The sequence below is a fragment of the Oryzias melastigma genome, linkage group LG8, assembly GCF_002922805.2.
Source record: "Oryzias melastigma strain HK-1 linkage group LG8, ASM292280v2, whole genome shotgun sequence".
Lineage (NCBI taxonomy): Eukaryota > Metazoa > Chordata > Actinopteri > Beloniformes > Adrianichthyidae > Oryzias > Oryzias melastigma.
In genome coordinates, this window is record NC_050519.1 from 23,749,494 (window position 1) to 23,768,456 (window position 18,963).

Consider the following 18,963-nt stretch of genomic DNA (forward strand, 5'->3'; position numbering starts at 1 on the left):
CTGATGGGTATGTAATACGTTCTTTTGCATTTTTTACAACGTTTGTACGAGTCACAGGCGTTGGGGGAATTCTCTTTGTGTTTCTCAAAACAGTGCCGGGAGCGACAGATTTTGCTACAATCTGGGCATTCTTTCCTCACACCGTGCGCGGTCAAACACTGGGGATCGTTACAGACGGAACAGTGTCCGACGCAATCGTGGCGGTGAGGGTTTGTGTAAGGTTTGTAGCAGAAATTGTTTACAAATTGACAACCCAGTAATCCTTTCAGATTTTTTACCCCGTAGTAATGATTTTGAAACAAAAATAGAAAAAGCGTAGCGGACCTGTCTGAAAATCGAAATGCAAGAGAGGTTTCAGATCTGGGTTTTTGTAGAAAATGACAATTTTACGTTTCAAAGCGTTCTCAAATTTGGTCACGTCGCTTAAAGTTACGGGCGTCTGTTCGTCCAGACCGGCTAAACGTTGCAGCTTTCTGCCTTTCTCTGCAGCTTGAGCGTCCGTACAACCAGGATGGAGCAGGTGTGCCAAGTTGATGGCAAAGCACAGCTGGTCGTTCCTAAAACCGACGTCGTAAAGATGTCTCTTTTTCTTGGCCAGTATTTCACAATCTAAAGTTTTTTCGAGCCTACATTTGACACCCCCTCTAGGGTTGTGCACAACTTGAACGACCAACTGAAGTTCGGCGTCTGAAGCTATGCCGGCGTTAGATTGGATGACCCGTTCTAAAAGCTCTTCAAAAGCCTGAAGAATAGTGTCTGCGCTTACAGGTTCATCCATTCTCAAGGTGATGTGAGAACGCACTTGATCGCCGATAAGTTCTAACTGAACGAGATCCCCGCGTTCTGCATCCACGCTGACCGTCTCAGCTAACTCTGCCAAAACATTTACCACATCTGTGTAAAACTGTGCTAAATCAGGAGCCCTACTGAGATCAGGCACGTTAAAAACTCTCCTAATTTCAACGTTGTTGAAGCGTTCGTGAACCACCCACCTCGTCTGACCCGAAGGCGTTGTGGAGGTTGAAGGGCAAACGGGCTCATCACCATCTGACGCTTCCTCCACCCCGTAGCCTTCCTGAAACCCGAAGGACGGGTCAGGAGACGGCTGTTCTGTTTCGAACTGATGATCCAAAGTGTTTTGAAAATCATTTTCATCTTCTTCATCCGTTAAAACTCGCGACGGTGTCTGCGCACATGCATTTTCGAGAGGGTCTGATTCTCCGCCCAAGTTCTGCAGGAACTCCAGTAAAGAGGGGGTGGGCGAGTTGGCGTAGAAATCTGGAGGCTTCTATGGGCGTGAGTGCAAATTCCGGTTTGCGCGTCGCGGATTCATCATTTTCTGTGGAAAATGAATGAACGGGCACAGAAACACCGGCTTCATCCGTCAATTCGTGGTCTGGGTCAAACGTCACACCTTCTAAATCATTTCTGGGGGTTGCTGAATGTGACTCGTAAAGTTCAGAACTCATTAGCCGTAATTCATTCAGACCCCATAATGGTTCCTTTGAATCCAAAGAGTCAACGGTTTTCTCAGAATCATCCATTTTAAGTCACACCCTGAATAATTTAATGAAAAGAGGTCAAGATACTTTTTTTCTTTATGAGTTTATGAGTTTATGCGGAAAAAAACACCAAACAATCTCACAAAATGATTCATATTTTTTTGGGCCATTTCCACAATCATCATCAAGGTACGAGCCATCATACTGTGCCAATAGAACCTTTGTCTAGTCGGGTCGTCGCTCGCCGGATCCTCAGAAACTCCTCCTGCGTCGTTGTCTGGGAAAAAACAAACAAAATGAGTATATTTGCTTTTAGACTCTATAAAAATAAGAAATAAATTAAAAAAAATAGTCATACTACAAACCTTCAGGGGTGGTGGTGGAGAGCGGTCGATGTATTTTTTTAAATTCGGCATCTGTGAAAGAAAATGCATTTTTTAACAACACATATAGTGTGTGATAGGGTTCGCTAGAAAAACATACTCTTCCTATTCGATAGGTGGGGATCTAGAGTCATTTAACCGTCAAAGAAAATACATACTACTCCAATTCGATAGATGGCGATCTCGAGTCATTTATTAACCGCCAAAGTAGAGGACGTGACGTCATGATTTACCGCGTGTTTCAAAATGGCTGCACTCTGTTTCACAAGACGGGGGGAAAAAGAAAGAAAAATGATCAAAACTTACCGACGGTTCCCCTTTTCCTCTTCTTCGGAGCAGCCTCCGTTGTTTGAACCCGATCCTAAAGCTCCGAGTAGGCGTGTTTCTCCGGACCCGTCGGGCGCTCGCTTCGGCTTTCGCAGGCCTGGACCCCGGAGATCGGCTGTGGATTACCCGGAGCCGGACGCTCGTTGACGGGTTGCAAGATGGTCTGAGACGCGGAGGTCAGGGGCTGAGGCTGGGGGTTAGGCTGAGGCGGCTTCTGCGCGGGTTGTTTGGTCGGAAAGTTCGGGGTAGGTCGCTGCTGCTGCTGCTGCTGGAGCATCTGAGTTTGACCGACAGCTTCCCCCGGTCCCCCGGGGATGGCAGCTGCTGCGGCCGAGTTAGGTCTGAAGTCCCCCGCTGGAGCCTTGGACCGGTTCGGGAAACAAGGAGGACGCACGGACTGATCCTGACGAAACGTCTTTCTGAGGGAGAGCTTCCCCTGCTTTGGAGCAGCGACGGGTGGCGCATTAAGGGAATACGTGTCATAAGAGAAAGAACCTTACCCAATTCGGGTTGACTCAAGTCGATAAAGTCTGTGAGTTTAAAAATGAAGAAATACTGGCGGTTAAAAATGATATAAAGGTTAAAATAAAATAAATCTTACCATCAAAGAAGTTATCTGTTTGAATGCGGTGAACATCGGCTTGAGTTTCTTTAAAAAAACAAAAACATGCTTTGCTTAAAAATGTTTCAAATCAGTTGGATTTTCATTCAGAGGTTTTACTCACCTCTGGCCTTTCCGTTGGTAAAAAGCGACATGACGCTTAGAAGCTTGGAGGATATGTCTGGACTTGTTTGACTCTTGGTCGGCGTTTTAGTATTTAACCAAGAAACCGCGGGTGGTGGGGGGGGACATAAGTTGTACCCGATTGATGGGGTGTTACCCGGGTTTACAATAGGCTTCCTTTCCCAAGGTCTGTATCCGTCGGTAGATGGTTGTTGGTGGGGGATCTAACTAACCTTTTTCTTTCTGCACTCTCAAATGCTCGCTTCTCCATCAGAAGGCCCACTGGTGTTGGAATGATCGCCTCTCCTTAGGAACAGACGACGGGTTTCTTCCTTTCCCGCAAGCTAGATCATTAAGGTATCATCAGTCAGTAAGTGTTAAGTGTGAGCATCAAACAGATGGGGGATCTCACCGCTTTTTTTCTTTCTGCACCTCAGACGTACAGATCCGGCAGAATACGCTGGTGTCGGAATGTTCGCGCCCCTTAGGAAACAGACTAGATCTCCTTTCTGCTACTGTCTGTATCAGTCAGTAACTGGGTGTCGGAAGGCATCAAAAGCAGAGGGGGGACTAACTGCTTTTTTCTTTCTCTACCCCCAGGCCTTCTGATCTGGCAAATGGATATTTACAGTGTAATGAAATAAAGTCTAATTAAGGAATAACCATTGAATTATTTTATTTCCTATTAATCCCACCATCCTTGTCCAGAAGAGCTCGGAGGGGTGGATCAAGGGAAGGGGGATTGGACCCGTCATAAAAAGGGTATCCGGTCTCCCTCCCTCTCGTGCAGGCAGGCACTCAGGAAGGATCACGGAGCTGCAGAGACTCGTCGCTTGGAATGCAGACACTTGTGACTCGGAATGCAGGAGGGGTTTTATATAAACTTTATATCGATTTGATATAAAGTTTATATCCAATTGATATAAAGTTTATATCGATTTGATATCAAATTTAGATAAAGTTTATATCGATTTGATTTAAAGTTTTTATAAAGTTTATATCAAATTGATATCAAATTGTTACGTCATCACTTTAGAATGCGGAGGTCAAAGGTCACCTGTCAAAATGAGTTTGATGGAAAGGTAATACTATATCTCTCTATCCAAGGCTCGGCGGGGGGGGCGGCCCCCGCCTTGCTCCCCCCCTGGACCTTTCGCGGTGTGGGCGGGCGGTTGTCTGGAGTGTGGGGTGGGTCTCCCTTGGGGGGCCTTGGCTCGTACCTGGGGTGGGCCGGGGGGATGCTCGGCACCACTGGGTGGTGGTGGGCTGCCCCTCGGGGGTAGGGGGGGCTCGGTTTCTCCCCGCGACCCCATTTCGGGTGTTGGGGGTGTCCTGGTTGCAGCTGCTGCCCCGGCGGGGGTTCTTGGCGTGGGGATGGCCGGGCGCTCTCCGCCTGGGTACATTCCATCACCATCCATCTCAGCGAAACATAAACACTCACCTGAGCACAGGTGTCAGCTCACCTTAGCACTAGAAGTTTGTGTGACAGAATGAAAGTCTTTATCTGAATGGGTTTGTATGATGGAGTGTGTGAGCTGCAGTTACAGTTTCATTGAGTACATTATGTTTAGTTTAAATGTGGAGACTATTTTGGCCAACAAGTGTGTGTGTAGACAGGCCCCGCCCATTCTAGTTTGTTACTTAGACTTGGATGTTTTATGATGTTGCTTACCTCTGTTGTCATCCCCCCCCTCCCCCCACCTTCTTTTTTTTTCCGTCCGGTCCAACAACAAAGAAGAAAAAATAAATAAATAAAATAAAACATAATAAATATAAATAAAGTTTAGCATGACGTACAACAGGGGTTTATACTCAATAAATCCCTGTTGTGACAGTAAAATCTGCCCAACACTAGAAGCTCTCAGCCCGCATCTGTTGCCTCAGCTGTTGGACAGGACAAGTTAAATGGCACCCCATGCTTTTACTGTGGTATCTGATTTGTCAGTTTATGACTTCTATAATTTGCAGAAAAGAAAAAATTCAATGTAAAATATATATATATATATTAGCAAGAAGAGGTTAAGAAAAATGTATCAGTGCAAGAATTTTTATTCTGACAAATGGACAGTAATAGCTGTGTATTTCTCTGTAGAAGTCTTTGGGATTTTGGCTTCTTGAAGCTGTAGCGTGTAAGGGGTCATATTCAATGAAGAAATTGACTTTGTCTCGTCAAGGTGACCACACTCCGTAAGGAAGGAAAAATTACTCAGTGATGAACGTTTAATCAATTTTAAGATACTATTGTTAAAGAGTTATCTTCAGAATCAATCTCAACACTTCAGGAAGTAAATTCTCTTCTGAAGGGACCTAATCACAAAGAAAGAACAAGATGGACAATGACTGCCTTTTTGATATTTATTGAGAGATAAGCAAATATATATATATATATATATATATATATATATATATATAAAAATAAACAAATAAAATCAATATAGTGCATGTGTGTGTGGATGAAGGTGTATGGAAGTCAGTGGATAAGCAAAGTAATGCCTCAGAAAAGTTTAGGAGAGAAATTGTTATCTAAAGAAAACAATTATGTTAAACTGTTCAAGACACTAGTCTGGAGAAATCAAATAGGCTGTTATGACCACATCAAACCGCGACAGTTTAGCTGAGTAGGTCTCTTCACCAGAGTGGCTTGAAGCTGGACTTGGACTGGACTTTCAGACAAAGCTCACCAGACAAAGGCGTTTCTCCTGAGGCCGACGAGATAGATAAAAGCAGCAGCAGCTTTGGCACATACTGTAGGAGGAAGACGCACAACCAAAAAAAGAGTGGATGGTCGTCAAAAAAGCGTGGTGTAGTTTAGTCTTAAAGCACATCGTTCAATCAGTTTCAAAAATATGAAACGCAAATGGTGACGAGCTTCAAAACAGTTAAAAAAAAGATGCATGACAGTTACCAAAAAGATAGAGTAAACAAAAATGCTGGTCTTGGCACATATACTGCTCACAAAGATTAAAGAAGCCCTTTAAAGAAACACATTAGATACATCACATCTCAATATGAAGTTGGATATTTATACAAATAACGACAGGGCAGTGTCTTAGGAACAAAAGGATGTCAAGTCTTTTAATGGAAATAAAAGTTTTCAGCCTACAGAGGCTCAATTGTGTAGACACCATCAAATCAGAGTGAAATTAAGATGTGGCAGGCTAGTCCATTTTTTCCTCCCACATCTGTGTGAGGGCATCCCTGAGCTATGGTACAGTCTGAGGAGCAACCTGGCGGCACCTAATGGACCCAAACATAATGTCCCAGAGATGTTCTATTGGGTTTAAGTCAGGGGATGGTGAAGGCCATTCAATTGTTTCAATTCCTTCATCCTCCAGGTACTGCCTGCATACTCTTGCCACGTGAGGCCGGGCATTGTCGTGCATTAGGAGGAAACCAGGACCTACTGCACCAGCGTAGGGTCTGACAATGGGTTCAAGGATTTCATCTGGATACCTTATGGCAGTCAGAGCACCATTCCCTAGGCAGTAGAGGTCTGTGCGTCCCTCCATGGATATGCCTCCCCAGACCATCACTGACCCACCACCAAACCTGTCATGTTGAACCACGTTGCAGGCAGCATAACGTTCTCCTTGTCTTCTCCAGACTCTTTCACGTCTATCACAGGTGCTCAGGGTGAACCTGCTCTCGTCTGTGAAAAGTACAGGGCGCCAGTGGCAATTCTGGTGTTCCTGAGCAAATGTCAGTGGAGCTCCACGGTGCTGGGCAGTGAGCACAGGGCCCACTGCAGGACTTCGGGCCCTCAGGCCACCTTCATGAAGTCTGTTCCTGATTGTTTGGGTAGAGACATTCACACCAGTGGCCCTCTGGAGGTCATTCTGTCTGTAGGGCACGAGCAGTGCTCAGCCTGTTCCCCCTTGCACCAAGGAGCAGGTATGGGTCCTGCTGAGGGGTTGAGGACCTTCTACGACCCTGTTCAGTTCTCCCAGAATAGCCACCAGTCTCCTGAAATCTCCTCCAGTTCTAGAGATTGTGCTGGGAGACACATTAAACCTTCGTGCAGCAGCACGTGTGGATGTGCCATCCTGGAGAAGTTGGACAACCTGTGTAACTTCTGTAGGGTTAAGGAATCGCCTCATACTGCCAGTAGAGATAATTATCAAGCCAAAACCAGCACGAGTGGAAAACCAGCCAAAAAAGATCAAGAGGGAGAAACTTGAAATGACCTCCACATGTAACACCAGTCCTGTTTGGAGGGTTTTCTAATTGTTGCCACTGTTAATCGATGAACACCAATACAGCTGAAATTGATTAACGAGGCCCTCAGCTGCTTAACTAACAAGATAATTATCAGACAGGTTTAATTCTATCCATGCCAGGCCCAATAAAATAAGTGTTCCTTTAATTTTTGTGAGCAGTGTAGTTACATGGGATACATTGAAATAAAAGGAAACAAGACCAAAATGGTTTCTCCTCTCATTCTTCTTTGAGCTTTTCTGAGCTCAAACTGAACTGAAGTGAGAGTGTGCATGACCTTTTGACCTCAGAGGAGGCCTTGCTATCAGCCAATGGCTGTAGGTCTCCAGTTGCTCCAACATCTTCATGTTTCCATCAAGCTGTTTAAATTATCTAAGAAAAATAAAAGTGTTAGGAATAAAAATGTAAGACTCCCTTCAAGATGAATAAAAACACGAACCAGTAAGTTCAACTTCAAAACATTCTTTTGCAAAAGGGAGGCGGTGGAGAAGAGAGAACAGGTTAACAGCCTGTCTTCGTCCAACTGCCCACCGCCCCACAATGTACAATAGGCTTTTATTAACTTTGCATAGAAAACAGGAACAACACCATATATGGGAATGGAAAGTTACTGAGCACATGAAAAAGACCTTGATTTTGAGCACAAGTTCTGACCGTCAGTGTTTATATCAGGAGTTGTCCTTCAGCGGAGACATGCAGGATGAGGGAATAAGCAGCTGAAGCTTAAAAAGCGGTTAGAACTAGTTTGAGCAGACTTTTGCACATTATTGTGGCTAGACTCACTGCACCCCCACAAAAATATTTTCTAACAAAAAGTTATGTCTCTTAAATGTCCTGAGCATTCAAAGATGTATTTCATGGTAAAAGTAAAGTGATGGTAAAACAAAAACACAAATGAAAGACTTTAATGACACACAAATTTGCATAAAGTTTAAATCAGAATGAGCTTATCTTAAACAAGGTTTAAAAATCAACATTCAAACTCTTAATGAATAAACAATCAACTGTGAGGAGATTTCTCATAGAAAATGATAAACTACAAGTAATTCTAATTTTTCTTAATGGTCAAATAAAGAGAATTAAATCAAAACTTGAATTATATTACATACATTAACTCTTAACATGCACTTTATCAATACATAATTAAATGTTGTCTAAACTCATATTCAGATGCAAATCACACATTTATGAACAACAAAAGATTATAGTGGAAGTTTTGTCTACTTCCTGCTGAACTCTGAATAAAGTTCAGTTATGTTCATGTCAAGTTATTCACATTCAACATCACAAATAAAAGAACAGATCTTTATAATCTATTTGTGAATAAAAGAAATTTAAAGTCGAATGTCCGTCTCAGATTGCTCTGAGCTGAGTCACAGGGTTTTCCTATGGGTCCCGGGGTCGTAAAGTCATAAACCTTACATTCTAAAGAAGTCTGCAATCGGTCCTTCTGGGAGGGGGACAGAAACAACTGTTTGAAGACCTTTTAGGATAAATCCCTGTTTCTGCAAAATCCTTCAAAGAAGTTGTCCAGCGTTTTTCTTATCAAGAAATAGGGCTTGGGAAGTTACAGACCTTGTGGGCTTCAGGTCACATTTGGGCCTCTTAGCATCCAAAGGGAAGCCAGATTCTCAAATGTCTCCATAAAATATCCACAGAGGGTATTTTATGGCCTTGAAAGGTCTTCTTTCTTCTTGGAACATATTCCTCATCATAATGGACTCAGTTTTTCCTTAATCAAGAATCAAGAATCAAGAATCTTTATTGTCATTTATGCAGAGCAAAATGAAATTTCTGCCAGCAGCTCTTTGCTAAAATTTAAGAAAGAATAAGATAAGATAAATATATACAAGGTGCATTACAGTTAAAAGACACGGTGAAAGGGAAGTGGACATTGCACAACAGTTAAGGTGCTGCAAGAACATAAATAAAAATAAATAAATCGGTGCACAGAGACCTGAGAGTTATTGTTGAAGTCTATTTCCTTAGACTTAGGGTGGGTGGGTGGATGGACTTCACAGCTCTGGGGAAGAAGCTGTGTTTTAGTCTGTTGGTGTGGGTCCTGATGTTCCTGTATCTCTTCCCAGAGGGAAGAGCTACAAACAGTTGGTGTCCAGGGTGGGTGGGGTCTGCAGCTATACGACCAGCCCTCCGTTGGACCCGGCTGTCGTACACTGAGTCGAGTTGTGGGAGCGGTTGACCCACAATCCCCTGTGCGGTTTTCACCACCCGGGCCAAGTCCTTCCTGTCTTTTGCAGTGCAACTCCCGTACCACACTGTGGCGCTCATGCAGAGGATGCTCTCTATGGTGGCTCTGTAAAAGTTCTCCAGCAGCTGAGAGGAAAGTCCAGTCCTTTTTAATTTCCGAAGGAAGAAGAGTCTCTGTTGAGCTTTCTTCACAAGGTAGGATGCATGCACTGACCAGGTAAGGTCAGATGTAATGTGGATCCCCAGGAACTTGATGTGGTCCACTCGCTCCACCTCTTCCCCGTGAATGAGAAGAGGGATGTGTTCCACCTTTTTAGACCTCCTGAAGTCCACTATGACCTCCTTGGTCTTGGAGGTGTTTAGGACGAGGTTGTTATCGGTGCACCACCCTGTTAGGTGCTGGATCTCCTCTCTGTAGTGGGTCTCATCATTGTTCGATATGAGGCCCACAATGGTGGTGTCATCTGCAAACTTGACAACCATGTTTGTAGGGTGGATAGCAGAACAGTCGTGGGTGAATAGTAATTTCGTATCCTTTGAGATCTAAACAAGTAAGAAGGCCTCGTAGCATAGTACAAAGCCAAAAAAGCCAGTCAACAGTTTGTCTTCCACTGACAAGTGAGGCAAAGTCTTCAAAGCTCCTCGTTAAAAAAAAAAAAAAGAAAAACTTTCCACTTCTTGTTGTGATTGCCGTTTTTTAATGTATTTTTTTTTTTACCTTGAATACGTCTGTTTTGAAAAGTTACAAAAATATTGACTTGTTTCAATAGACCAAAACATTTGTGATTTGAGAAATATATTCTTAAGTAGAATTCTGTTTAAAAAAGAGAGGTCTTTTTCACAGGAGTTTCAAAGCTCAAATTAATTTTTACGAGACATTCTGACTAGTTTTAATGCAGTAAATATTTTACAGATGAAATAGATTTTGTCATATTGGTGACTTAAGATTTATGGTTAAGGAGAACTCATACCAGTATGCTTCTTGAAACATGTGTACTAAAAACTGCAATGTCAGGTGGAGTTACTGGGTTCGTGACTGAATACCTTAAAATGACAATATTTTTAAACCCAAGAAATAATACATAGCTTTTACTTGTATCAAATATTCAATTTTGTTTTTCTCTTTAGCTGTTGATTTATTTATTTGTAGCCTTTGCCTTTCTGTTGCTACATTATTCTCTCTTTGCTTCATAAGACATTTTGTATTTTTGAAAGGAAGGAAAAACCATCAGAACACCATTATAGTTATTGAGCCAAGAAGGAAGTCACAGTTCTGTCAGCAACTGTACTGTAAGCAAGTAACAGCAATGGCAGTGGTTAAACAGTTTTGTTTTGGACCAAACAAGTGCTGCTATTTTGTTTAATGGTGCATTCACACCAGACATGGCAGGTGCGTCAAGTTCACTTTTGACTCGTCAAAATTACTGCTTATAGCTTTAACGTCCCTACCGCGGAGCAACCACCAGAGTTGTTATGGAATTGGTTTGTTGCCACGTCATGGAAAACATGGATGATGTTGAGCGAGTAGCTTGGGTATATATTTTTTGGACAACTCTACAGAGGCAACAGCAAGCACATGCTGTGTTTGTTTTCACTAGATCATTCAGTGTCTCTCCGGTTTCTGTGTATTCCATTTCTGCAGTGAGAGCTGCACCTGAGGGTCGTTTTAAATGTTACTTTCAGCTGTCTTCGAACTGGTTTGAGTATTATCCGAGAGGGGGAAAATAAAAATAAAACTCTTTTTATCATTGTCTTAATGAAAATGAGAAAACATCATAAGCACATAAAGCTGGAGTGATTGTGTGAGCCAGAAAGGCACCCGCGGCGGCTCTCCGGGCTGACAACCTAGCGAATAGCAAAGCAATTGCCGCTGATCAGGGACCCACAACCTGGGAAGTAGACCTCCCTAGTTCTGCCAAGTGCCTTTTCAGCGGCAACTGCTATTAGCTGTGCTAAAGCCTAGGGAGCCTAGGGAGCTGTCCACCATAGCAGTTGGCTAGCGTAGCTGTTGATCAAGCTTTATGGGATCTGTGACTGGCTGGCAACCTGTTCAGGATGTATCCTGCCTTTACCCAACAGTAACTGGGACAGTCTCTGGAAAACCCATTGTTCCCATGGGTTAAGAAAATGGATGGAAATTCAGGACAGAAATCCACTATATTGAATCTCCTTTTCTATCCTTTGATCTAGTCACTGAAAGTGTCACATACCCATAGCTGAGTCCTGTATTGGTTGACGCGGCTGTGCCTAAAGCCCAAATTGCACAAAGATCAAGCTTTACATTGACTTAACATTGAAACTTGACACTGGGTCCAGTGTGAATGCACCAAAAGACAACTGCATTTGCAGCTCCAACTTCCCAAACAAGTGAGGACTGCACAAAATTCAGACACTAAATATGTATATAAAATAATCTTTTATTGCACTGAACACAAAAAAAAAAAAAAAAAACTAAATCCTACAGTTGACACTCGTAGAAACTTCTGGATTTATAGGACAACAGACAGGTAATCACAAACCTGGAAAAAAAAAGAAAAAAGTAATTGGCCAAGGTTGGTTTGATTGAATTGTTCACGTCTGGAGACAAAAGCCTTTTTGGTAATAAAAGGTTAGTAGACAAGAGGAAATCTTCAGTTTGAGGGCCTTTGGTGTGGTGTAAACATACCTGGCAGCTTATCATCAGATTAGATGAACCTTCTGTGTCGGCTGTGACGGAGAAAACAGGGTTGCACTGACACTCCTCCATATGTTCTGAAATCCTGACCTCCAGAAGGTGCTGCAAGCCATCTAGAGTAATGCTGCGTTTCTGTGGACAACACAAACTGTTACACTCCATGTACGGTTTAAAGAGGTACCACATGCATGGCTTGGTTTTCTGCATCAAGCACAGTAAAAAAAAAAAAAAAAAAACTTATTTAGAGGGTAACCAAACAGGCAGGTGTATGGAGGTAAATATGTCTCAATACGTACTAGTGTAAATAATAACACACACACAATAATAGCATACACGAGTTAGAATCACACACACACAAGTTTGATACACACACATGTAAAATTGAATGTGGAGTTGTAGGAAAAAGAGGAACATGTCAGAAAAATGTGTACTTGGGGAAAATAATGTGAGAACTTGCTTGACAAAAACCTTTACTTGTGTGTAAAAATGTTATATGTGAAGAAAAATCTCACACACAAGATTTAACTTGAAGTTGTGGGGAAAATCACAACTTGTAAAACTGTTGAAAAAATCTTTACTTGTAGCGTCAGTTCTCTTCTGTAGAAGAGTTTCACACAAACACTTTGAGAGTCTCAGAGTGTTTTGGACTATTGACACACCCCCATGTGAAAGATATGTGACAAAACTAACTTGCAGGGAGGAGGGGTCAGGCACGGGGATCTCTCGTCAGAAATCAACCAATCAGAGTATGGGGATCAGGGGGGTTATTTCTTGTTCAGCAATGGCGCACCAAGCTGGAGAAAAATCTCTTAAAAATAATATTTTGACACTTTCCTTTGTTGTTTTTCTGTAGTAAATAAACTCTTACTAACAACGGATATCAAAAACCAGCTTCGTTTGGTGATTATGCGCTCAAGCATAATAAACATCAAAGGTATTTAGTTTTAACATGGTGACGCAGTGGAGCTAGCAAAGCGCTAATTCCAACCAACAAGACCAAGTGAATAGTTCATGTTTCTTCTCTATGGTAGTGTTGGAAATATTAATAGTACTAACAAATGGTCAATAGAGTCCCGATTCCTTAGCTAAATCATTTATTCAGAGAACCGAAGTAGTATAAAAAGTATTAGCCGTCGGAACCGGCCATTACATCTACCCCCTTCTGATCTCCGTGTTCGACCATAGCTTGTCTGTAAACGAGATGAACACTCCTATGTAAATTTGTAACAGTTACAATTCCATCTTATGCACCCGCCCTCCCTTTATTTCCCCGAAACCCAGGCTTATCATGTTAACTAAATATCTTTAATGTTAATAAAGAGCGCATAATCCCTTAACGAGGCTGGTTTACAATATCCGTTTTCCATGCAACTTGCATCCCCCCCTTTCTCTTCATCTTCTCCAATGGAGGATTTGGTCTGCTCATATTCATCCTTACTTTAAATCTTCCTCTTAAACATCTAATTCATTTTTCTCTGCATGTTCTTTTTTATTGACTTTTTCTTTCATTTATTGTTGTCCATGTCCCGTGCACCTCCGTGTAGCATACACATTAATGATTAGATGACTGAATGAATTGAATGCTACCAAATGAAATTCAAACGCACTCCATTACATGCGCATCCACTGTGGATTTGTTTGCGAACAGTGCAGTCTCGTTCCCGACACACCGACGCCTGGTTTGGGATCCCTTCGCGTGTTTCCTCCGAACCCCTGGGTGTAAGGGTGGCCGATATGGCGATATAAAATTGTCTTACGATCTCCAAAGCTGACGATCTTTCATTTTTGAGAGATCGTCTTACCACGATCTTCTATGAAAAGCTGCAAGAGCGAGAAGGCAAAAGCTTGTTGACTGCCTGTGACTTTAAATCCGAGCTGCTCCTCCTCCTCCCCTGTGTTATTTCCTGTAATCAATGACATTTATTACTGGATGGGAAGTCTCGTGACATGCGGCGTGACAGACATGCGCCATTATTATGGATCGAGTCTTCTCGAGTAATGAATGACGGAGGTCCGAAAAAGTAACAAAAGGAGACGCAGTGTTTTGTAATCGACTTCAAAAACCTTGACAACAAAATAATCCGATGGAGAGGAATCATCACAGAACAGGAATCGCATTTTAATAGAGAGAAATTAGGCTGGGAACCGTGGACTGTTTGCTAAAGTTGATGCTAGCAACTCGCGAGTAACATGCAGTTTGGTTCTTCGATGTACGTTTTTATTAATGTTTCATGTTTTTAAACTAGAGCTGTCAGGCGATTAAAATTTTATCGCGATTAATCGTATTGTCCAGAGTTAACTCGCGATTAATTGCAAATTTACATGTGGCCTTTTTTTAAGGAAAAAAATGTGTGGTTCATGGAATTCAGCAGTTCTACATTAATTATGAAAACAAGAATGACAATATTAATAGTTTTCATCAGAAATACTTTATTTTGTAACATTGTATTGAGATAAACTTTCTTAACAATAAAAGGCTGTAACATAAAATGCCTAACAAAAGCCCAAGTGCAAGTGAAGGGCATTTTAAATTCAAAACTTCAATCAACGTTCAGTAAAATAAAATAAAAAACATCAAAAATAACATTTCCATAACACTTTCATGTTCATTTTTTGTCAGGACCAAATCTTTTCCTCCTCTGTAGAATTGCAGTAATAAATGAAATAGAGATTTATCATTTCCAATTAACTTTTGTTTTTTAAAACATTAAAGACTGAGAAAAGCGGGATACACCGTGGATAGTTTGACAGTCTGTTACTGCCGCCGCGTTCTCTGGCTGCAGCTCGATGCAGCGACGTGTCCAGTGGAGCTCACGCCATGAATATGCCGGCAGACAGACAGCTATGCCAGGGCTGGATCACGCTTAAACCTCCAGAACATTTAAAACGTCCCCCGGTGCGCTTGCTGTTCGGAACGTCGGGGGTCTGCAGCTCTCAGGACGCGGCGCGGACGCGAGCCGGTACCACCAGACGTGGTACTGGACGCGAACCGGAGCCGGGTTAGAGTGCAGGAGCTCTCCAGGTCCTAGCGCCGGCCGGTTTTAGCTCGCAGCTCGGAGGTTGGAGACCCGCCTGTGATCTAGTGAGAACAGCCGGTGAGTTAGAGGGCGGGACGCCCGCGCGCGCGGTGTGGAAAAGCACGTATGAGAAAGTCCGCGATTAATGCGTCAAAAAAATTGTCGGCATCAAGCACATGTCAGATTAATGCGTTTTTAACGCGACAAATCTGACAGCCCTATTTTAAACATAGCGGATGTTAATCGCACATATTCACATTCAACCAGCACAAAAACTGATGGAAATTCATGTTGGAAAAACATAAAATGTGCGGTCAAGACGCATGTTGCTGCATTGTTTTGCTAGCTTGTAGTTAGCTACTGTAAGAGCCTAAATCGTATTGTCGGTCGCACTTTTTTTTTTTTTTGTAAGAAGTGTAAGTGAGTTCGCACATAATTTTCTTAATCCGTGGCGTCACTGTTGAGCTTTTTTCTTGGTCGTACGGACCGGAGAAAGCCCAGCTAGAATCTACAGCGCTAACGCTAGCTTTCTGTTTAGTGACATAAACACAGAGAGCAGATGTTAGTGAAGGAGCTGTGGATGTAAACTTTAACCTGCCACAACATTTACTGCTATTATCTCTGTGTTTGAATCTTAACAGTTTGGCAGGTGTATTTGATGTTATCATCCAAGTTTAAAAATGTGTTTTGTATCAGTTAAAGATGCTAGCTGTAGCCTTTTTCTCAAAGTTCTATGAAATCGTCTATTTGAAGGTAAATTCCAACATCCAAATAAAGCGCTGCCTGCTCTCATTTTGGGTGTCAATTTTCTTTTTTTCTTCCATAAGAGCGACCAGGGTTTCCGTCATGTGTTTCAGTGGAAGCCAGCCGCATGGCTGATGTCTCCAGCTGCAGCGGAGTTCCGCCTCCAATTATTTCATATATTGCAAATATTTCCAACACTACCATAGAGAAGTCAAATATGAACTATTCACTTATTGTGTCAAATAATATTTCTAAGAGACTTTTCTCCAGCTTGGTGCACCATTGCTGAACAAGAAATACCCCCCTGATCCCCATACTCTGATTGGTTGATTTCTGACCCCTCCTCCCTGCAAGTTACTTTTGTCACATATCTTTCACACGGGGGTGTGTCAAAAGTCCAAAACACTCCGAGACTCTCAAAGTGTTTGTGTGAAACTCTTCTACAGAAGAAAACTGAAGCTACAAGTAAAGATTTTTTCAACACAGTCTTACAAGTTGTGTTTTTCCCCACAACCTCAAGTTAAATCTTGTGTGTGCGATTTTTCTTCACATATAACATTTTTACACACAAGTAAAGGTTTTTGTCAAGCAAGTTCTCACATTATTTTCCCCAAGTACACATTTTTCTCACATGTTCCCCTTTTTCCTACAACTCCACATTCAGTTTTACGTGTGTGTGTGTGAATTAAACTTGTGTGTGTGTGTGATTCCGGCTAGTGTGTATATTATTTGAGTTTGTATGTATTGACACATATTTACCTCGATACAGTTGGAGGCTGATTCAATTCTCAGCCCAAATTTGAAGAATTCCAAAAAGGGGGCAGGGCTCGTGAAGGTGGACTGAGCAGTGGAGGTGTGGCATGGAACCAAGATTGACATTTAGGTTAGCTTTATGTAATGTACGCCGAGTCTCCAATATGGAGTGGCACCTGCCAAAGTGATGCAAGTTTCTCCACTGAACTTTCTTAGGAGGTTGAGGATTTTTTGCCTCCCTCTTCTCCCGAGCTTGGTTCTCATGGTCCAGAATCTTAATGTTTCAAGCCGCTGGTTTAGGATGCTGCTTTTGCAATGGCCAACAGCGGGGAAGCTGGCGCAGCTAAGGGTTTGTAGGTCTGAAGGGGGACCTGTGTCTGAGAGTGGTAAAATTATGTTGGCATCATAGCTAAGAAAGGGTAACGTATTAAACAAACAATCAATCCCGAGAGAACCATTGCAAATCCATCAACAGGAAGGAGTTTGTTGGATATAACGCCAATTGCACTAAACCTCTGTTCCCTAACTTCCAAGTCCACTGGAAAGTTGTTCAAGCTAGTAGATTTTTGACAACCAAAGGCAATACACCTAGCTACAAGCCATGCTAAAGCTAACGACTGACTATTACAGAATCAAAGATGGGCGGAGCTTTTATACTTTAGCTGCAGAGCGCTACAAGTCAAACTTCTGGGACTTGCACCAGTTGACCAATCACAAAATTCACCGGTAATACCTTGTTTCAACCTGTAGGGGGCAGCACAAAACCGTAATTTCAGGAATTAACCAAGTTTATTTTAATTGGTCAAAAATTAGGCAATGGCCAACAAACAGCACTTTTAAACCGTTACTTGTAGAGGTCAATAGGCAAAACAATTTGATTTACTGTTTGGTTACGCTGTAAGAAAAGAAAGTGGTTTAAACAGACCTTAGTGTTGATGTAGAGTCCACATTGACAGCAGACAGAAGCACTGTTGATGCTCAAGTTGTTCCTAAAAATGGACAAGCAGTCTTACTTTTTTGGTCAAGTTTGAACATATTTTGTTTCATTTCAATATAACAAAGCAGGATAGATTAAGAACACATTTGTTTACAAGTATGGCCTGGAAAAACCCAGTGCCATTAGAGGAAAGGGGGGTTCTAATATATTATACTAAGAAACCTGGGTGGATATACTAGTAAAAGGTAAATTTGCACTTCTGGCAGAACAACATGCAAGAGAAAGGAATCATAGATAATTCTACACAATTCTTAATTCAGAGTTTTTCCTGCATAGAGCAGAATTTACAAGCGCCACCAGCTCCTGCCGTTTAATCGAACACATGATCAAGCAGCAATCTTTCAGTCATTTGTAACTGCAGTTACACACACCCACCAGTAAGGGTGAGTGGCACTGTGACCAAATTAGCCCATTAAAATGAGGCACTCAAAGCCATTAACTTCCGCTCCAATCCAGTTTTAAATGTAAATAAAAGCAGAAAAAAGAAGAATATGGTAAATGGCGTATACTTGTATAGCGCTTTCTACCCTCCTTCGAGGGCCCAAAGCGCTTCACAGTCACAGACCCATTCACACACACATTCACACACTGGTGGTGGCTCCGCTGCCGAACACTGGCGCCAACCTCCCATCAGAGGCAATTCAGGGTTCAGTGTCTTGCCCAAGGACACTTCGACACATGAGCGGGCAAGGCAGGAATCGAACCCGCTCACTTCTGATCAGGAGTCGAACCCGCCCTACCACTGCACCACGGCCACCCGTGGTTTGTGCAGATTTCTCCATGCAACACACAGATGGTGATGACAATGCAACAAAAAAGGGTGAGCATCAGGGGTGTAACGGATCACGGATAATCTGTGGTCCATGCGGATCCACAGAGCACACGGTTCGGGCCACACGCGTACTGCAGATCACCCACATGGCCGCTGCATTCCTCACGCGCACAATATTTAATAGTCTTTGTTTTAATATGTGTCAAAGCTGCTTCTTGACGGTTATCCAAAACCCAAAGCTCTCGCTGCGTGCGGAAGGAGAGATCAGGCTCTATTTATGTCGAAGAGCTGCATAAAAGCATTGGTGCACGTTGCCGAGACTGGGTTCAGAACACTTAAGTCACGTGCTCCATGTGTGTACCGATAAAATACACACCTGTTGGATCAATAACACTGCTAGACGTCTCATTTGGATGGTCAGACGCTCCACACTACTCTGCTAGAATCTGATATAATTTAGCGCGGGGTTTGGACAGCTTACTGCGTTTCTGTCCTTACGATCCATGTTTTTGTTACATTAGAAACAACAAGAGCTGTCTGCATGTTTTTTAGAAAAATGCAGCCTGGAGCTGTTCACTCGCGGCCGCTCTGCCATCCGCGTGTGTTTTCATCCGTCAGTGGAGCAGGTGGTGAGAGTGGAGAGATCC

At 42.6% G+C, this 18,963-nt stretch overlaps 1 protein-coding gene and 1 long non-coding RNA gene across 2 annotated transcripts in view; both read right to left on the reverse strand.

Moving 5' to 3' along the window:
• Window positions 1-342: 342 nt before the first annotated feature.
• LOC112141964 lies at window positions 343-3,880 on the reverse strand. The gene is made up of 3 exons (XR_002918497.2): window positions 2,192-3,880; window positions 1,868-1,918; window positions 343-1,779 (listed from the first exon to the last, which is right to left on the reverse strand). It is a non-coding gene; the product is annotated as an uncharacterized LOC112141964 (long non-coding RNA).
• Window positions 3,881-11,756: 7,876 nt separating this feature from the next.
• The window catches only part of rpain (RPA interacting protein), a 15,639-nt gene continuing 8,432 nt past the window's right edge, over window positions 11,757-18,963 (reverse strand). Inside the window, exons 5-7 of the mRNA XM_036213032.1 lie at window positions 17,473-17,536; window positions 12,025-12,165; window positions 11,757-11,878 (exon numbers count right to left, since the gene is read on the reverse strand). Coding sequence (XP_036068925.1) covers window positions 11,849-11,878; window positions 12,025-12,165; window positions 17,473-17,536 — 235 coding nt within the window. The 3' untranslated portion in view covers window positions 11,757-11,848. The remainder of the gene's footprint in view (window positions 11,879-12,024; window positions 12,166-17,472; window positions 17,537-18,963) is intronic.